Here is a 20,149-nt window from a genome sequence, read left to right as displayed (position 1 = left end):
GGTGGAAATTGCACTCTTTTATTCATAAAGGTTGCAGACCCTTCATATAGTATGTAAAGCAGAGGTAAATTCCATCATGGTAGTATGAAGAAAAACAAGCAGACTTTTGCGGAGGTTTTTTTTGTTTGTTTGTTTGTTTGTATTTGTTTCTCATTCCCAAAAAAATTCAGGAAATATTTCACGAAATTTAATTCCAACAATGTGATATTTCCCATTTTTATATCCTGAAATTGAACGCAACATGCTGAGTGTCGGAAACGTTCCTATGACGTCACAGTCACCAGTTGGCGAGTGAAGCAGCTAGCAGCTAATTGTACCGAAGCTAGCACCGTTTCCTCACTTATCTCAGTACTTTGTCAAAACGAAGCGATTATAAACTCACCTTCTAGTGTGTGTGATTCAGCGGGACGGCGTTGAGCTGCAGGACCTTCTCCGGGCACTGTTTTCTCCCCACTCCGGAGGAACAAAGCTGGTACGTAGCCGATAGCTTAGCCCACCTCTGTGAGGCGCTCAGGCCTTCAGGCGCTTTGAACGTTCCACACAAAACACATCGTTTAAGATAAATGTTTATACTGTGACTTCCAGACTCGATACATCTCGTGGTTTATGTGTCGTTTTGATCGAAGGGTTACTTTTCGTGTTGATCAGCATAATCCCGGTAAATGATATTCTGCAGAAGAGGCCTGTTTGGCGCACGTGTTATTGCGCCTCTAAATCTGCATTTTCTCAATTCTCCTTGAATCAAAGAGTGGAATCTGACGTTAAAATCTGCCATCAAACTCGAGCAGATCCACACAATGTCTCGTGAACCTTCCAGTTGCTGCAGGAAACCCGGAAAACCCCGTGTAAACAAAATGCCGCCGAACTGAAGCTGTCGTTTGTGTTTCAGTCATTTATGAACCAATTTATGGCTTCTGTTCAATCGTCTCGTTCTGTTAAAGATCTCTTTTACGGATTTAAAGACAACAATCACGACATCTACAAGTGTCTGAAGTCAAATTGTCAAAGTCACTCTAACATCTTTGAGACCTAAATAAATTCACATATGTGAAGCGCACTGTCACACCATTGAAGGTGGGAATAAGCATATGAGAATCAACATTTCACCTGATTTTCTATTCACCACAATAAATATGTCCCATACTGAAAGCAATAATCTTACACTGGGCAATACCAGAAATGAGGAAGATCATTTCATACATTGATTCGGTTCTTGCAACAAAACTTTGAGTAAATAATATTAAACTTTGAATGGAAATGTAAGGTTTCAATCTGCACTGATTACTGGATACTTTCTATATTTGTCCATTCATACTGCTCCCTTCAACACACAGCACAGGACCCACGTTCCTGAAGTGACTTTCTCTGTTCCCAGGCTGGAAACCACACTCATACTCTCGCTCGCTCGCTCTCTCTCTCTCTCTCTCTCTCTCTGCAGAGTCATGTACAATGGGATTGGACTGACGACTCCGCGAGGAAGCGGCACCAATGGCTATGTGCAGAGAAACCTGTCCAGCCTGCGGGTCAAGCGGCCGCGGGATGAGCGCGGAGGCGAGCGGGACGAGAAGGACCGCGAGAGGCTGGAGAGTCAACTCAACAGGCAGCCCAATGCCGACATCCTGGAGCACCAGCGCAAGAGGCAGCTGGAGGTGAAGTGTGCTGAGCTGCAGGACATGATGGAGGAACAGGGGTAAGGACACCTCCACACTGGTGTACAACAGTGGAGTCATGGACTCTTGGTGAACTCGTGTCTGAAGGCAGCATGTCGGAGATGAATTGTGTTTCCAGGATTTTGATCCAAACAGCGAAATGATGACTCGGTTGCCAATCTTGGTTTCCTGGTGTCTGTTCAGATATTCTGCCGAGGAGATCGAAGAGAAGGTGAACAGCTTCCGGATGATGCTGCAGGAGAAGCTTGAGCCCGCGCCCAACTCCACAGAGAGACCCACGTACGAGCGCCGCCGCCGGGCCACAGGTGTGAGCTTCACAAGGTAATTCGGTATTGCTGACGGCTCGGCTCTGCTCCTCAGGGTGACGGAGACTCACGCTCTGGCTGCAGCCAATCAGCAGAAGAACGACCGGCTCCGCGCCGCCTTCGGCATCGCCAGCGACTACGTGGACGGCTCGTCCTTCCACGCCGACCGCAAGGAGAAAGAGAAGGAGCGGCGGGAGCAGGAGAAGCTGGAGAGGGAGCGGCTGCAGCAGCAGAAGTATACGTGAGTGTACACACACACACACACACACACACACACACACACTACAATGACAACACCATGCTTCATTACAATCTTCAAGCACCTTGAACCACATCTTCTTCACTCCAAGCTCAGAAACAAACGTCATTGAACAGAAACTTGCCTGGATGTGAGCCGGAGAGAAGAAATGTGAAATACTGAAAATTGAAAAAGTATTGTGAAGACTTTAGCTGGAAGCTTTGGGGAGCTGTGCAGTATCATACGTGTCTCCCATCTTTCAGGTTGGTGGAGGATTCAGAGGAGTCGGGTTCCCCTCCAAAGAAACGCAGCCGGAAGAAGAAGAAGAAGAACAAGAACCAAGAGAGGTGAGCTCTTCACTTCTTTCTGATGGATGGAATCTTTGACAACTCACTCTCCAGGAGTGGCAGAGCCTTCAGAGGACACTTGCTACCAGTCTGTCCAACAATAATGCAAACAACCTCATCTCAAACAAGTTAAAGTCGCAAAACCTGGAAATATTCATCAGGTCTCCTACTGACTGCACTTACCATCTTTGCAATAATGTCTGCAGCAGTGTTTGTGTACAGATTAAGGATTCTTCAGACACATGATTTCTACAGCCGTCAACTTCATTAAAAAACAAACTTGCTCCAACAGTGTGACGATTTCACGTCAGGTGCAAACAGAGGAGGAGACTTCATGACTGAAACAGTCACAACCTACTAAATGAACCAGTTGCTGCTGTTCACAACATGAATTCAAGTTTTCTTTTTGGTTTTCAGACTTCATGAGGTCCTAAAGACATGTGTTTGATATCATACACAGTTTAATGTCATTTTTCTCTTTGTTGGTCACAGTTCTGCAAGTCCGTCCCCGTCTCCTCAAAGAGAGAAGAAGAAATCCAAAAAGAAGAAGAAGAAACGGTACCTTAACTCTCACTGGCTTTCACTAAAGATGCCATCAGTGCCGAGGAAGATACTGAGAAATACTACAACAATAGTGTTTTTAGAAGTAGGGGACTCACTTTACCAGGTACTTGGTGAAGTAGCTGAAGTTACATCAGTTAGGAGGAAGATGCTCTATAATCTGATGTTAGAGGACGACCTGCTTCATTTCGCCATCGGGTGTGAGTTACTTCAGACTTAATGAGGCTCATCCAAAAGACAAGAGTTTAGTGTAACAATAACAGAAAGATGCTAATGCTAAATACACAGTAGCATTATACTTCCTGGCGTGGTGGTGATTGTTTGTTTTGTGTTTCAGTGAGGCGTCGAATGAGGACGATGACAGGTGGGTGTTTTCACATGTTGGATTCACAAAGTGTTATAAATGTGTGTTTTAGATGCGAGTTCATGTTGAAAGTGCTCTGAAGGTTTCTGTCCTCTTTCAGCTCGTCGGATGAGAAACAGAAAGCATCAAAGAAGAAGAGAAAACAGAGTCTGAGTCCTCCCAAAACCAAGGCGGCAAGACATATCAGCATCTCCTCCAGCACTGATCACAGGTACCAACAAACTAGTAACGAACTTTAGTGTCATGACACGATGAATTTAAATTGTTGGCTGGTAAAGTGTCGTACTCTCTTGTCGTGTGTCTGATGGTTGACAACAAACCAATATTGGAATCAGAACACAGCTTTCTCACTGTAGGGCTCCTGATGACTTGGTGCAGCTGCAGCATGTACAGCTCAAACAGTAGTGCAGCTGAGTTGGAGCCCTGGGGCACACCAGAATTCAACTACTGATGAATATTCACCCAAAGCAGAAGAGTTGAACCCGTTAGAAATAATGTAGAAGTTAACCGGGTTTTGAATGTGGGTCCATTTCTGTCCATTTTCCGTCTGAAGTGGTTCAACACTTTGTCCAATGAGTCTCAGATGGGTCCTTCTCAGAAACCAGAATGTCCAACAGCATCCCTAACTGAAGAGATTAGAATCTGATGGAACTCTTCTTTCTTCTCCTTTTAGCAGCAATGAATCTCCACCAAGATCAAAGCAGCAGGAGCAAACGGCAAGAAACATGGAGGGAGGAAGGAAGGGAAGGTCCCCGATCAGGGGGAGGCGCAGCCCACCACGTCCAGGGGGAGACGCAGTGAGTAAAACAGTATGGATACCATAAGTTTACCTCAAAATGTAAGGAAATGCCAACACTTCTCTCCTCTGTTCAGAAGAGGTCCAATGCAGAGAGAGCTCGGCTGAGTGAAGCCTCAAGAGGAGGAGACAAAAGGAGACACGACTCCTCCTCACCCTCCCCTCTTCCACAGCCTGCAAAATCCACTGAGAGGGAGAAGAGGCGGCATTCAAGGAGCATAGAGGTGGAGAAGAGGAGGCGTTCAAAGAGCGTAGAGCCTAAGAAAAGGAGGCGTTCAAGGAGCGTAGAGCCCGAGAAGAGGAGGCGTTCAAGGAGCGTAGAGCCCGAGAAGAGGGAGCCCGAGAAGAGGAGGCGTTCAAGGAGCGTAGAGCCCGAGAAGAGGAGGCGTTCAAGGAGCGTAGAGCCCGAGAAGAGGAGGCGTTCAAGGAGCGTAGAGCCCGAGAAGAGGAGGCGTTCAAGGAGCGTAGAGCCCGAGAAGAGGAGGCGTTCAAGGAGCAGAGACAAGTCTGACAGAGGGAAGGAGAAGGTTCATCAGAGGAGCAGACATGACTCATCATCTCCTTCTCCACCTAAGCAGGAGGTCAGGAGAGACAGGAGCAGAGACACAGAGAGGGAAAGAGATGGTAGTAAAAAGACGCGACACGACTCCTCATCTCCTTCTCCAGTGCCGCCTCCTCAGAGAGAGAATACTGTGAAGGATCAGCCTGTGAGAAAAGACGCCACCAGGAGGCAGCAGAGCGCTACGTCTCCTCGTCAGCAGAGAGGTGACCGACAGAGGGACGCTCCGTCTCCTGACTCTTCGTCTCCTGCCTCTCGCTCGCCAGTTGCCAACGGACGCCGGGGAGACGAGCAGAAGGAGAAGGAGAAGGAGAAGGACCATCTGAACCGAGCAAGAGGAGGAGACTGGGATGGATACAGCAGGAGCAGGAGGGAGGAGGAGGTGCGCCCGTCTACGGAGAGGTGGCGAGACGACTCGAGGCCTGTTGAGAAGTCGAGGAGCGAGCGACCGGAGACGAGCCAGCAGCGAGACAAGATGGCTAGTCCTCCGAGGGAGAAGAAGAAGGCAGAGGACAAACCAGCCCAAAAGAAACCAGGGAGCAGCAGCAGTGACAGCGACAGCTCCTCCTCGTCCTCCTCTTCATCATCCTCCTCCTCCTCGTCCTCGTCCTCGTCCTCCTCTTCCTCCTCCTCAGAAGATGAGGCCAACAAAGAAGAGGAGGCGAGGAAAGACAGAAGCAGTCCACCCAGAGCGTCTCCGTCTACCATCGGAGCTGCCGTTCACAGATATCTCTCCAACGGGAGGAGCAAGAGCTCCGAGGGAGACGCCCCCCAGAGGGAGGTGGGAGGAGCCAAACCGCCTCCTCGCCGCCCAGCCCAGGACGAGCCGCCCCGGACCAAGGGGCAGGAGCGCTACAGCCCAACGCAGATGGACAGCCCCAGCCCACCCCTGTCCCCGGTCCACAGGGGCAAAGCCCAGCGCTCCCCCTCCCAGAGGAGCCGGGGGGACAGAGAGGGTCCCAGGAGGACCACCAGGTCCAGCCCTGCAAACAGGAAGTCCTGCTCTCCTCCTCCAAAGACTGCTGCTGCCTCCCCACCGCGTCGCACGCCACCAAAGCAGTACCAGGATCCTCTGCCCAGGTCTAGGAGGACTTCTCCTCCGTCCTGGTCTGACCGGGACCGGCAGAGGGACCGGGAGAGGGAGAGGGACCGGGACCGGGAGAGGGACCGGCAGAGAGACCGGGACCGGCAGAGAGACCAGGACCGGGAGAGGGACCGGGAGAGGGACCGGCAGAGGGAACGAGAGCGCGAGAGGGACAGAGAAAGGGAGCGACTGAGGGATCAGAGGGTTTCCAGGAGGTCGATGAGTCCAAGGAGGCGCAGCAGGTCCAGGAGTCTGAGAAGGAGGAGTCCTCCCATCAGGTGAGAGAAAAACCTCTAAATCTGAATCTCATTCCAGAAGAAGACAAAGTTCTCTTCTCCAGCTGTTCAACTCCTCCTCTTGGTCTGGTTGGTCCAGAAACCTTGTATTTAAAGTTTCTAGCTCTTCCTTGTAGGGGTGTAACGGTACACAGAAGTCACGGTTCGGTACATACCTCTGTACAGAAGTCACGGTTCGGTACGTACCTCGGTACAGAAGTCACGGTTCGGTACGTACCTCTGTACGGAAGTCACGGTTCGGTACGTACCTCGGTACGGAAGTCACGGTTCGGTACGTACCTCGGTACGGAAGTCACGGTTCGGTACGTACCTCGGTACAGAAGTCAGGGTTCGGTACGTACCTCGGTACAGAAGTCAGGGTTCGGTACGTACCTCGGTACAGAAGTCAGGGTTCGGTACGTACCTCTGTACAGAAGTCAGGGTTCGGTACGTACCTCTGTACAGAAGTCAGGGTTCGGTACGTACCTCTGTACAGAAGTCAGGGTTCGGTACGTACCTCTGTACAGAAGTCAGGGTTCGGTACGTACCTCTGTACAGAAGTCAGGGTTCGGTACGTACCTCGGTACAGAAGTCAGGGTTCGGTACGTACCTCTGTACAGAAGTCAGGGTTCGGTACGTACCTCGGTACAGAAGTCAGGGTTCGGTACGTATCTCGGTTCGGTTAAGTGGGAAACTAAAAAAACAAAAAGAAACTTTTTGCTGCCCGGACCAATTTTTACTTGTCCGAAGTTTAATGGAAATGTGTAATCTTGGGTAATGTATGAATTCGACCAACATATTACACATATAAGTATCCACATTTTACTTAAAAACACTTGTAGTTTCTTCAGTAATCAAGATATCGCAATGAAGCTTTCAGGAAGACGCATCTTTATTTTTTCTGTTGGCCTGAAATAAATTTGATAGTCTTAAGATTGGAGCTGTCACCCTATACTACTAAATACTGCCACACCGTATTTATTGTATTAGTTACTTTTTATCCATATACATGTTTTAATAACATGGTAAATGTGTGTCATGTATTTTTATTATATTAACAAATCATCCTGTCCCTGTTCTTCCTCCTCAGTCAACTTTGTTTCTGAACCCATAAAAAGTTCTGGAACTTCAGGTTGAGAAAGTCAAAATAATCAAAAAAATCTGTCGTTTTAGTTGAAGTTGTTTTTATGTGTTGAATTCGAGTGAGTTCTTAATTCGTTCTGGTGACGATCTGAATGTTGACGGAAGTGAAAAATTCAAAATGGCGGACAATGACGACATCATTCGACGGATTCCCGAGGAATTACGCAACGCTATCCGATCAGAATGCATGTTTTTCAAGGAAGACGCGGCATGGCTGACCAGAATGGGGAACATGGATCGGGAAGAAAATAGCAGCCGATACCGAGATCGAGCGTTTTCTCAGGCTTTCATTGGCGTTCACGTGAGAATCATGTAGTCGCGCTCTTGGGGTGAGAAATGTCAGCGCATGGCGGTGGCGGGATCTGTTGGGGATACCAAGTGATTTTTGCCACAAAAAAAACCACATCAAAATCGCCAGAAAAAAGCACTAGCCCACCCGAGCAAGCTGGGTAGATGATTCACTTGCTCGAGCAAAGCTTGAACTCGCCCCGGGCGTTCAGAAAAGCCTTCATGTTGAGCCCTGGTCTTAAAACTTTTGTACTGCAGTGCATCTCTGGTCTGGACGGAGCAGTACAGGTACCAGTCCCTACATTGTTACACCTCCTTGATTTCCTCTCCATTTGAATATTGGATCATCTGAGCTGCATTCAGAATCTGCTGTGTCTGTGTGAGCTGGACTGGCTCCGCCCACACATGCCCATCTATGGAAAGGGGAGGAAGTACTTCCTCTTGTGGTGCCATGTGCCAGAGCAGAGCTGCCTGATTGTGGGAGGAGTCAAAGTGAGGGCCAACCTTGATTGTGATTGGCTAAACCCCTGATGACACTATATAGGGTTTGATTTCTGATTGGCTGCTTGGAGCAACACACTTTTTAAACCCTGGAACAAGCCAGGGAGAGAGAGGACACACTGTCTTCTCTTCTGGGGCGTCGTTCCAGGTGTGGAGACGAGTAGAACTGCTGGAGAACCTTTAGGAAGTGGATTTGGCAGAATTTGAGCCTTTAGTAGTTTTTAAAACAAAGCTTAGAAATGTTTCTACTTCCCCTCTGAGCACCAGATTCAAAGATCATCTTAAATTTAGTGTAACCGCCAGCAGGTCAAACTGTTCCACCAGGTGATGGTCACTCCAGGATTATGCTGCGGAGCAAAGACAATAATTAAATTACATTTATACTGCTGGAAGTATTTTGGTTGTTAGCAGCTTTAGCTCGTCACATTGAGGGTAATCGCTTTAAATGACCGCTCAGCTTTGATGATTGGTGGAAAACAACAGAGACATCTGATTGGCTATCTGATAAGTCCAGGCCGAAAAAAAACACATTTGTGCTTAGAATTAGGGCTGAAATGATTCCTCGAGTAATTCCATTGCTAAAACTCCTCAAAGCAGCATTCTCTGACTCGATGCTTCGTTCAGTCCCTTCCACTTGTCATGGTTGTCATGATGTCATGATGTCATGTCTGTACAAAGTGCGACATACAAGACGGAGGAGACTGACGGAGACGAGCGACAGGCAGAGCAAAGAAAACTACGTAAACTGTTGAAAGTGTGGGACTCAACAACGAATCGCTTAAATTCATTAAAAGCGTTGGCATCAAATTTAATTATCGATTTGTTGTCGCGAGATTTATGCGTCACTCGGCCGGCGTTCACGCTCCAGGAAACATCAAAGTTGCGGCGCAGCACTCGAGCTAACGGCTAGCCGCCGGAGCTCAGATGCGGGGAGACAAAATAAAAGAAGTAGTGCAAAGCGGAGGATGTAAACAACCACAGAGGATTCATAAGGTCTTCTGCCCAGCTCAGGTAATCGTTGCAACATCACATATCTGTGCAGCTCTAAGCCCCGCCTACTTTCTGGAGGAAACGCACCGGATTTGCTCTGCTTTACTTTACTTACTGCTTTACCTTACTGCTCCATACAGCCGTATGAGCTTGTAAAAACATCGACCATTTCATTCCATACACTGACCACAACAAAGAAAAACTTTGAAGTGTCAATAAATGTTATTATAGCAATATTTTACCAGTCTGGTCACTCAGGATGAAGTTAGAATGACAGAACAGGAAGTCAAAACATGAAGAGATTTAGAATCAAGAGAGCGCAGTCTTTAAGAAAAACATCTACTTTTAAATATGTGTATCACAAATGTATTTGTGAGTCATGTTGGGGTTTTCTCTGTAGAATTCATTAGTTTTATGTGATGATGCATATTTGTGTGCTCAGAGAAGCGTAGAACCTTTGGGCTTGTCCCTGTTTGTCAAGCTGCTGTGCTTCAGATTCAGCTCCTCTCTGATTAAACTCAGTTCCACAATTGTGAAGTGGCTTCTGGAGTTGTCCTCCGGGTGAAATTGTCTCGTGTCTTCAGGTCCCGGCGATCTCCATCTCCACATCGCCGTAGGAGGACAAGTCGCTCTGCCTCCCGGGAGAGGGCGAGGCAGAGGGAGGCAGACCAGCAGAGAGTGCCGGAGAAAAGACCAAACGTCCCGCCCAAAAGCCTCCCCCAGCCCCGCAGGTCCTCCTCTTCTTCATCCTCCTCTTCCTCCAGCTCCTCCGCCTCCTCCTCTTCATCCTCGCCGTCTCTGAAGGTCCCGGCAGAGCGCGAGCGCCGGAAGCCAGAGGACCCCAAGAGTCTCTCCTCTTCCTCCACACCTGCAGTCTCCAGAGACTCCTCCCACGCCGCTGCCCCGCCCCCGGCTGGCAGGAGCTCGCAGTCGGACTCGCGGTGCGTTGAGGCGACCTCTCCCAGGTCGCCGGCCGGCCGCCAAGCGGACACCAAGCAGCCGTCACCCAGGGAGCCGGCCAAGCAGCCCGGCCGGGCCGAGAGCGCTGTGAACGGGAAGGAGGCGAAGAAGGCGGCCAATCAGAGCAGCAGCTCCAGCTCCTCTTCCTCCTCCTCCTCCTCCTCCTCTTCCTCTTCATCATCCTCATCCTCGGAGAGCTCCGACTCAGAACCAGAGCAGGAGAACGGGTGAGGCGTAACCGTACATTACAGCAGGGCATACTGTCTGTGACCACCAGATGTCAGTGTTTGACCACAGGAAGCTGCTCCACAATGTTGGAAAAGAAAAATCTTCACAGCAGAATAGAAATGTAAATTTATCGCCTGTTCTTGAGATTTTTCGTGTGGGGAACTCAACATTATTATAAAAACTTTTTTTTTTTTTTTTCCTAAAAACACCGTGGACATGGTCTCTGCTCGCTCTCATGGTTCCAGCTTTGATGGTTCCTCGTTTAATTTTTTATAAAGTGCTGGTCTTCTGGAAAACATCCTCCATCGTCTTCTGCCTCTTCACAGTTTGAAACGTTCCTACTTCACTGACCTGCTTCTTCTTTGATACTGAGGTCCACGGTGTGGTTCTCTTAGTTTAATTAAATCAACGAATAGGAAGATGATCCGTATATTTCAGCAGGAGCATTAAAATCAGCTTCAATCAGAAAACTTCGACTCACTGGAAAGTTCAGAAACACCTCCACACTTTTTACAACAGCTGTTTAACCAACACATTGACACTTAATGATCAGGATGAATCCGGTCCAGTATCGGTATCTGATACCAACATAATCAGAGATTTCTGATCCACGAAGCTTCGTCTGTGCTGCTGAAATGACTCCACAGTGTTTCCCTGCCGCTGCTCTGCTCGCTGCAAACTGTGGACTGGATTTCCTGAACAGAGGCGGGTTTCAATGAGACGCGGAGTAATGAGTCAGGAAATCCATTCCACAGTTTGCTGCCAGCTCGCAGGCTAACGTAGTAGCATGGCGCTAACCAGCTGGTCCTGACAACATATTGCTGTTTGGATGTATTTTACGCTCAAAGCAACACAGCAACGTGGATGTTTGCAAAGCAACGCAGCAATGTTGGTAAAGCCTTATCTAGCGAGGCGGCGTACTGCTGCCAGATGTCGGCGTATTAAAACTCCAGCTCTCCAGGAGAACAGCTCTGACATCAAAACAATGAGCAGCAGCTCCTCCAGGCTGTCAGCAGGAGATTCACACCTCGGTGAAGCTGCGTCCTCCTCCACACTAAACTCCCTGAAAATAGTCCCAATGGTTGGAGCTGCGTCAGAGCTGGAAACATTCTGTTGGTGCTGCGTTGATAAAGAATTTCTCCAGGGATTAATGAAGTGATTGTGAGGTTTTAAAGATAGAACTAGTTCTATTATGACATAATGACGTTATGCAGACCCTCACATTGTCCACATGGAACTAAAATACTTTGTACTGCTTCCTTTTCTGACCTTCTACTAACCTCGGAGTCTTTTGAGAGTATACATGCAAACATTTATTACTTGACTGTAGAGAGTTTATTACGGCCTCATCTTAAATCAACAATAATGATAATATTAAAACAAACAGCTCTGGTATCGGAGTAGTATTGGTATCGGCAGATATCCACATTAGGGTATCGTGATCGAAGTGAAACGATGTGGATCTGTGCTTCCCTGGTTGATACACAAGATGAAAGCTTGTAAACAGTCACTGAGCTTCACAAGAAGTCCTTTGTTTTCCATATTAACTGGTGGAATCTTGAACTGAAGCAGTTTGCAGTCTTAAGAAGGTTGGAAAACCTGCAGTGGCTCAAAAATCATCCAACATCCTGAAACAAAACACTCCTGTAAGCTTAACGTTTCTCTGAATATTGTTTTACAGGAAGGCTGTGAAGCCTCCGAGCTCTTCCTCGTCATCGTCTGAAGACGAAAAACAAACCCAGAAGAAGAGGTGAGAAGAACTTGTTCTCAGTCACCGTTCATTTCATCACGTCTTTGAGCCGAGCTTCACCTTCCTTCCCGGGAGTTTAGATTTGATGGTTTTTTGTGTGTGTTTTCAGTCATGACCCACCTCGCCGCGTTCCCGCTGACTCGCTGAGAGACTCTCGCTCGCTGAGCTATTCTCCTCCCCACCACATGAGGGCAGCAGCGTCCTCCCCGAGCCGCAGGTCTGTAGCGTCCACACAAACAAGTTGGAATTCTCTTTTCTCTTCACATCATCTCGACAGGAAACTGTTGGAAACACAGTTTCACTGCTGTAAAATAACTTTGATTTTGTTTGATCATCATCTGCATTATTTAGTTTTAGATGTAAACTTTAATTTTACTCTTTAAAAAGATGTTTTGGATTAAATGGAAAACAGTCTTTTTGTTTTTCTCCGATTGTAATTTTTCCGCTGACTCATCATGACGGGTTCACTGCAGACTGTCTGAGTGAAAGTGTGTGTGTTTGTCCGGTAGGAGCAGCAACAGAGCGTCTCCGAGCCGCCAGGCGTCCAGCAGAGGGTCTCCCAGCCGCCAGGTGTCCAACAGAGTGTCTCCGAGCCGCCAGGCGTCCAGCAGAGGGTCTCCAAGCCGCCAGGCGCCCAACAGAGTGTCTCCGAGCCGCCAGGCGTCCAGCAGAGGGTCTCCGAGCCGCCAGGCGTCCAGCAGAGTGTCTCCGAGCCGCCAGGCGTCCAGCAGAGTGTCTCCGAGCCGCCAGGCGTCCAGCAGAGGGTCTCCGAGCCGCCAGGCGTCCAGCAGAGTGTCTCCGAGCCGCCAGGCGTCCAGCAGAGGGTCTCCGAGCCGCCAGGCGTCCAACAGAGTGTCTCCGAGCCGCCAGGCGTCCAGCAGAGGGTCTCCGAGCCGCCCGGCGCCCAGCAGAGGGTCTCCGAGCCGCCAGGCGTCCAACAGAGTGTCTCCGAGCCGCCAGGCGTCCAGCAGAGGGTCTCCGAACCGCCAGGCGCCCAGCAGAGCGTCTCCGAGCCGCCAGGCGCCCAGCAGAGCGTCTCCCAGCCGCCAGGCGCCCAGCAGAGCGTCTCCCAGCCGCCAGGCGCCCAGCAGAGCGTCTCCCAGCCGCCAGGCGCCCAGCAGAGCGTCTCCCAGCCGCCCGGCGTCCAGCAGAGGGTCTCCCAGCCGCCCGGCGTCCAGCAGAGGGTCTCCGAGCCGCCCGGCGCCCAGCAGAGGGTCTCCGAGCCGCCCGGCGCCCAGCAGAGGGTCTCCGAGCCGCCCGGCGCCCAGCAGAGGGTCTCCGAGCCGCCCGGCGTCCAGCAGAGCGTCTCCGAGCCGCCCGGCGCCCAGCAGAGGGTCTCCGAGCCGCCCGGCGCCCAGCAGAGGGTCTCCGAGCCGCCCGGCGCCCAGCAGAGGGTCTCCGAGCCGCCCGGCGCCCAGCAGAGGGTCTCCGAGCCGCCCGGCGCCCAGCAGAGGGTCTCCGAGCCGCCCGGCGCCCAGCAGAGGGTCTCCGAGCCGCCCGGCGCCCAGCAGAGCGTCTCCGAGCCGCCCGGCGTCCAGCAGAGGGTCTCCGAGCCGCCCGGCGCCCAGCAGAGCGTCTCCGAGCCGCCCGGCGTCCAGCAGAGGGTCTCCGAGCCGCCAGGCGCCCAGCAGAGTGCGGAAATGAGCCACTGGGACTTGGATCTTGGGTTTGTTTTCTGGCGGCCGGCCGGCTTGTACATTTTGTTTTTATGAGCTGTAGGCTTCAGACGCGCTGAATGAAACGTGTTCCTGTTCTGACTGTAGATACGAGACGTCTGTGTTTGGTTCTTCTTCGGCGTGATGGTCGGACGTTCATGCCATTTCCTTTTAATGTGAGCGCAAACTGAAATGTGTATCTTTTTTTGTTGAAACTCATAATACAAATAAAGATAAATTGTACATTTTATTAGTGTGGTGACTTTGAGTTTTGTGATTTACTCACATTCTGAATGTTGAAATGATTGGTTGAAATGGTTTCCAGGGACTCTTCGGTCGCTGCTTGAAGTTTAACTGGAATCAAACCAACACCGTTGGCATGGCGACGACTTGCCGTGTGAACTTTTCTAAACGACGCATTTTCACCTGAAGCATTGTCATGGAAATATTGTTGAGGAAAGACAAATGAAGTGATGTCAAAGTTATGGACAGACGAAGTCAAATCGTCTGATAAATGAGCTCCATGAGATCCAGATGCTTCACTTTGTTTCTGTGGTCAAAACTTACACAACTTCACCGGAAACAACTCCTGTTGCAATAAAGAAACTCAAACACATCAGCGTTTTATTTGTTTTTAAGCGTTCAAGTGGAGTTTCAAGTGTTTTTTAGATTTCAATGAAGCTGCCGGCTGTTAATCTTGCTTTTGAGTTCATAGTTTTGTTTTATATATTTGCTGATTTGGAGCCTCTTTGCATTTGGCTTTCAAAGTTTTTTTTAACATGTTTTTTTTTAGCTATTTTCTCACTCTGAATGTCATTCATGACTTTCATTTGACTTAAATATGAGATTTTAACAGTTTCAGAAATGGCAAAGCCAGTTCAAAATCAAACTAAAATACATGGAAATAAATCAGATCAGCTCAGGCTGCTCCACTGATACTCTGAGTAGTTATACCTTTTTACTGAGTACAAATCAAATTAAAATGGTACTAGTAGGCACTAGTAGTTGAGACCTTTTGTCTACTAACTCTTTCTCCACAAATTATTAATAGAAAACACATTTTGACATCAAAACAAACCAAAGAATCAAAGCCTTGTGGGCGATACCTTCATGTTTTAGTCTGAAAGACAGATTTATTAATTGCTCATAGTTTTTAATCCCAATTTTTTCCAGTTGTGTGTGTGTGTTCACTATATATAGAGATTTCGTCCAGGGTCTTGAGCCACTGACCTTTTCTTGGTGTTTCATTACTCCAGTTTCTCCTGATTGCTTTCTTGGTGACAAGATATTGTCTTTTTTTGGGGGGACATTTTACATAAATGTAGGACCAAACAGCTTCTGGGTAGTTCATATCCATATATTAGTCTTAATTCTTCACATGGATCCAGATCAGAGGGTCCACAGTTTCTCCAGCAGAGCTATTGACACGTCATTGCTTGCTCCTTATTTTTGGGGCAATAAAGAAGTAAACCAGATTTTTCCAGGAGAAATTGTATGTTGCATACTTTATTTTTTACCTGTACTTGTCATTGAGTCAAACAAAGTTCAGTTTTTGTACTTACGTACATCATCAATGATAGAATAATATAATATAATATAACCTAATCCTAATATATAAAGATAATTATTGGTATTTTCTTCTTGTGCTTTCACGTGAGATGTGTTTTGATAACTTTTACTTATAACTGATTAGGAATTTTCAAGTTCTGCTACTGATGCTGCTACAAAATGACCCGGATTCAAAATGAACTGAAAGAATGTTCTATTATTCGTAACTGAGTACAATCTGAGTGAAGTTTAGCATTCGTATGTGAGATTGCTTGTTTTAAGTCAAGTACTAATGACCCTGTGGGTTAAAGAGTGACTAACTCTGAGTGTCTTCAGTAATTAAGACCTATGCTGGACATAAACGTAGTGATTTTAACCCATAAGAACCTGGACCCATTTTTCCTTGAATAGTGCAATATACCACATACCAGGTGGTCTACATAGAACACAATTCAGATTTTTTTTTTTTAAATAATACCAGTAAATGTCAAAGGTCTGTGTACCTTTATGGTACATTTATTTTGCATTTGAAAATAAGTCAACAAGACAGTTATTAATGTTTAATAATGCAGATGTACCTTTTTATTTGCATTTTCACTATATATATATATATATATATATATATATTTCCTTCTCCATGTCTTGGTTCTTGGCAGTGTAAGTAGGATCTTCTGTGGCCGTATCCCTCAAAGTCTCCTAAGTCCACTTTTTTTATTCCATATTACAAACAAGAATAAAAAAAAAACCAATTACAATAAAATTGGAGCTACATGGGTTATTACATTTTAGATTATTTTTTTTTACTAACAGACCTGCAAAAAATGTTTTGTTAGCTATTTTATTAATAGCTAAATCATTTCCCATTATTTGATGTTCATATTTGTTCAAATGCACGTTGAATAGAACAACAGAACATATTTTAATTCAAAACAATTAAAACAGTTGAAATAATTGAGAGGATTGTTCCATTTTTTGTTATTGTGACATATAACATCACAACCATATTTTCTAAAATGTTTTTACATGAATGAGCTCAAACGATTTGGTCAGATAAGGTTAACTGTAATGCAGGACTTCCTATTTAAGCACTAGACATTTTAGATGTCTTCAAACTTAACTTTAGTATGAAAGAAAATGCTTCTGAAAATTAGCTCCCCCTTCACTTTTGTTAGCATGTCGCAGCATTTTCAGGAAGTCGCGTCCTGCCAGTCACATGACCGTCACGTGACAACCACGTTGGGACCTTAAGTAGATGTCACTTCGGGACTTAATGTGTTGAGTTCAAGCACAAAGCAGCATAAGTAAGATTTTATGGCGTTGAAAGTGTCGGTGACGGCCGCGTCACGGCGGGATCTTCTGGGTTAAAGGGCTTTGTGACGACCGCCGGTTTTCCCACCGCCCCTGAACGCTTCCTGATGGTGCGCAGGTGTGGTCGGCGCTCGCCGCGGAGAGACTCGCGCTGAGCGGAGCCGCGGTCAGCACACTGCTCGGGACTGAACCTGCGGGGGTTGCTGGAGACATGAGCCACGGCCGGAGCTCCGCGTCCAGTGCAGGATGACCGCGGTAGGTTTGTCTGTTTTCACCCTCAAGCTGCTTCAAAGTTTCTCCGCAGAGTCACAAGTTTTTCCTCCCCGAGCTGCCAGGGCCGGCTCCAGGCCCGGTCCCGCCGCGCCGGACTGCCTCCGCGAGCTCCAGGGTTTAAGGATTTCTGCGGTGTCATTGAAGAAGCGCGTTCTGTCGCGACTAAATCAGAACTTTCATCGATTATTGTGCTTTTTTGGTTAATTCGGCTGAGATTTAACGAACTAAACGTGTTTAATGTCTTCTATTTTGAGTAGTTTCGCTCTCGTCTGACGTTGCCACCAGCAGGCAGCGGTCTGATGCTTTCTAACGCTTAACTCGTCAAATAAAGTCACGTTAAAATGTTTAAAAGAGTCCAAGTTAAGCCATCAAGAGTACGCCGAATCCAAGGCCATGGCTACATCTTTATCCTATGTTAATTCACTAATGAATTAAAATCCAAAATGTGTCCTTGTATTGGGTAATAGTAAAATGCAACGTGTTTTGGCTGGTAGTTTGGCATGTCACTTATATGAACTTCACTGTGAAGTTTCGAGTGCAAACTTTTTTTAATATCCTTCGAATTTTCACATTTGTTCTCTAGTTGATCCCTGATTCGGTGTTTCCGGGTTCGTGAACGCTTTCAGCGAGTTTCTTTAGAGATGTGTGCCCAGCCAAAACCAGATGATAGATTGCGAGCACTGCATGCCAGATGCGCAGCGCGACCGACGGATCTTTGCGCAAAGAACCGGATCCATTATTTGCGCAACGCAGCGACGTGCAGTGAGGCTCCTGGCTGGTGAGGCACTGAATCCTCTGGAGTCAGATTTACGATGCAAGAAGTGAAAAGAGCTTCTTATTTCACTCTTCATCCAACAGCATCAACTGGTAATGCTTCATCTCATCAGCATTCCTCTTTCAGTCACACTGACACCAACACAAACATAAACACAAACATAAACACAGGAACATGTTTGTCCTACAAAGAAAGTGTCTTTTATAGAGATGGATAGAGCACCTTCTTGTGTCCAATCCATTCATATTTAATATAAAGTAATTAAAGTAGAAAGGTGTGTGCAGCACACATTTAATGTTGACCTTCAGTAAATATTTCTGTTTTTCAAACTTTAAATTCTGGTGCTTTAATCAATCTTAATAAAGGTTGTCTATCAAAATTATGAGAAAGAAATTATTTTAGGCCAAACGTTTAGTTATCACATGCTTGATTTTTTTTTTTCTGCTTAGTCCCATTTTATAAAAAAAACAAACAAAAAAAAACTGTCTCAATGGAGATTCTGACCAAAGTTCAGTTCACCTCCACCCCCTAGAGGTGAGGCTGGGTACTGCCTGCCTCACTGGCTGTATTTTGTCTGCACTTTATTGTGACGGTCAGCAGGAAGGATTCTGTCACACATACATTAAATACATGACCCAGACTAGAACCTGCTGTAGAACAAATATTAGTGTAAAGTTCGTATTGTTGACATGCTGAGGAGCAGAAAGGTCATGTGACCAGGTTGTGTTGATCACAGTCACATGAGGCTCGGCTCTCCTGCCTCACCTGGATTTCATCCACTGATACTCAAACTCTCACATCTTTACTTCATAACACGTCAAAAATGTGTCGAGTCATACTGAAAATTCATCTTTAACACAAATCAGTGGAAAATATAATTTATTTTATGTAAATGTGACTTTTTGTCTTTTTTTCATGACGACCACACTGGCGCAAATCACACTACACTTACATAAACACTTGTGTGTGTGATTCTCCTTAAGTTTTATACCAAATCGTTATCAGGTGAATCAAAGGTTTCACTTTTTCCTTTTCACCAGCCTTCATTCAAAATCCAGCACAAATCTGTGTTTGTGTGTGAGACCCTCACACTCCATGATGTTTCAGACTACACGTTTTGTACTTTAATTCATCACGTATGAATACAAAATATTGTCATTTAAAGTTTTGTACAGATTCAATGTGCAGTCGGAAAAAGTTAGTCAAAAGGCTAACTAATATAAATCTATTAACTTTGGAAAAATGACATAAAGACAAGACATCACATAAGTTTTATTGATGTTAAAAGTCTATCCTACAGCAGATGGACTGTTGTAGTTTTGTACTTTTTCCTTCATCGTCACCAATTCGAATTGAAGCACAAATTGCCAAAATTTGTCACATATCTCTTAATTTGAACGGATAGAAAGCACTTTTTGTGATTCTGTGTAGCCATATCCAATCACACCATCTTCTGCCTCAGGACAATGTTTACCTTTATTGTTTAAAACCCTAATCTTTGCAGTTTTAGAAGTACTTGTTAAATCACAGTTTTTCAAAGTGGAGTTTGGCATTGCGCGGATCAGACACATTGTGAGCTGCTTTGACTTTTGTTAGGATGACTTCTCTGTTTTGATTGATCACTTTTACATTTCTGACGGGAAAATAAAGAATAGTGTAACTGTCGGCTGGATATTGTTGAATTCTTTGAATCGGAGGCAGTATTCTTAGTCATATCAATTTTGTACCAGATGTATCCACAAAATACAAACTGTCTTGTTGAAGGGATTTACCCTCCAGTTATGAACGACGTGGCTCTAGTTTGAATTGTTTTACTTATTGATGTGGCTTGTTTATATGTGGTTTTGTCTTTAATTAAAGCCAAAGCGCAAACAGATTTACCTGAACTTTACTGTTTTCCTTCGTTCATCACCGCATCAAGCCGCATAGCAGGAGGAGGAAGTTGTGTTTAGTGACTCAGCTGCTGCTTGTGCAGGTTAATAAATAAAGGAGGGGCTGACGTGACCCCCTGACAGATTGTCTGTCCTGTGTTTGCTTCCAGAGCTGAGGACGCCGGGGGACACGCCGGGGGACAAGCCGGGGGACAAGCCTGACGCCAGGACACGTTCACATTCACCTTCACAAAGTGAAGTGACTCAGACAGAAAGAGGAAGGATTGGTTAAAAAAGGCGACCAGGGAACGAGTGAGAGGCGACTGATGGTCTGAGATGTGAGCAGCCTGTGGGGACTTGTCCAGAGGTGGCCCCTCAGCATCTCCAGGGTCTGTGGCCCCTCAGCGTCTCCAGAGTCTGTGGCCCCTCGCCGTCTCCAGGGTCTGTGGCCCCTCGCCGTCTCCAGGGTCTGTGGCCCCTCAGCATCTCCGGGGTCTGTGGCCCCTCAGCGTCTCCGGGGTCTGTGGCCCCTCAGCGTCTCCGGGATCTGTGGCCCCTCAGCGTCTCCGGGATCTGTGGCCCCTCAGCATCTCCGGAGTCCGTGGCCCCTCAGCGTCTCCGGAGTCTGTGGCCCCTCAGCGTCTCCGGAGTCCGTGGCCC

At 47.1% G+C, this 20,149-nt stretch overlaps 1 protein-coding gene across 2 annotated transcripts; it reads left to right on the top strand.

Annotated features, from left to right (window-relative positions):
* Window positions 1-291: 291 nt before the first annotated feature.
* srrm2 (serine/arginine repetitive matrix 2) lies at window positions 292-13,962 on the top strand. 2 transcript variants are annotated; one of them, XM_080511275.1, is made up of 14 exons: window positions 292-472; window positions 1,439-1,690; window positions 1,854-1,949; window positions 2,031-2,216; window positions 2,477-2,560; window positions 3,053-3,118; window positions 3,459-3,485; window positions 3,586-3,696; window positions 4,162-4,282; window positions 4,359-6,202; window positions 9,706-10,308; window positions 11,991-12,059; window positions 12,169-12,276; window positions 12,569-13,962. In XM_080511275.1, exons 2-14 carry the CDS (start codon window positions 1,443-1,445, stop codon window positions 13,701-13,703), a joined length of 4,698 nt encoding a protein of 1,565 aa, XP_080367401.1. In that variant the 5' UTR covers window positions 292-472; window positions 1,439-1,442; the 3' UTR covers window positions 13,704-13,962. The 2 variants fall into 2 exon arrangements, with proteins under 2 accessions (XP_080367401.1, XP_080367400.1); XM_080511274.1 differs by having other exon boundaries at window positions 4,159-4,282.
* The last annotated feature ends 6,187 nt before the right edge of the window (window positions 13,963-20,149 follow it).

The sequence above is a fragment of the Blennius ocellaris genome (genome assembly GCF_963422515.1).
Source record: "Blennius ocellaris genome assembly, chromosome: 16".
In the NCBI taxonomy this organism is placed as follows: domain Eukaryota; kingdom Metazoa; phylum Chordata; class Actinopteri; order Blenniiformes; family Blenniidae; genus Blennius; species Blennius ocellaris.
Note: the sequence above shows the minus strand (reverse complement) of the source record. Positions and strands in the feature narration are given on the sequence as shown.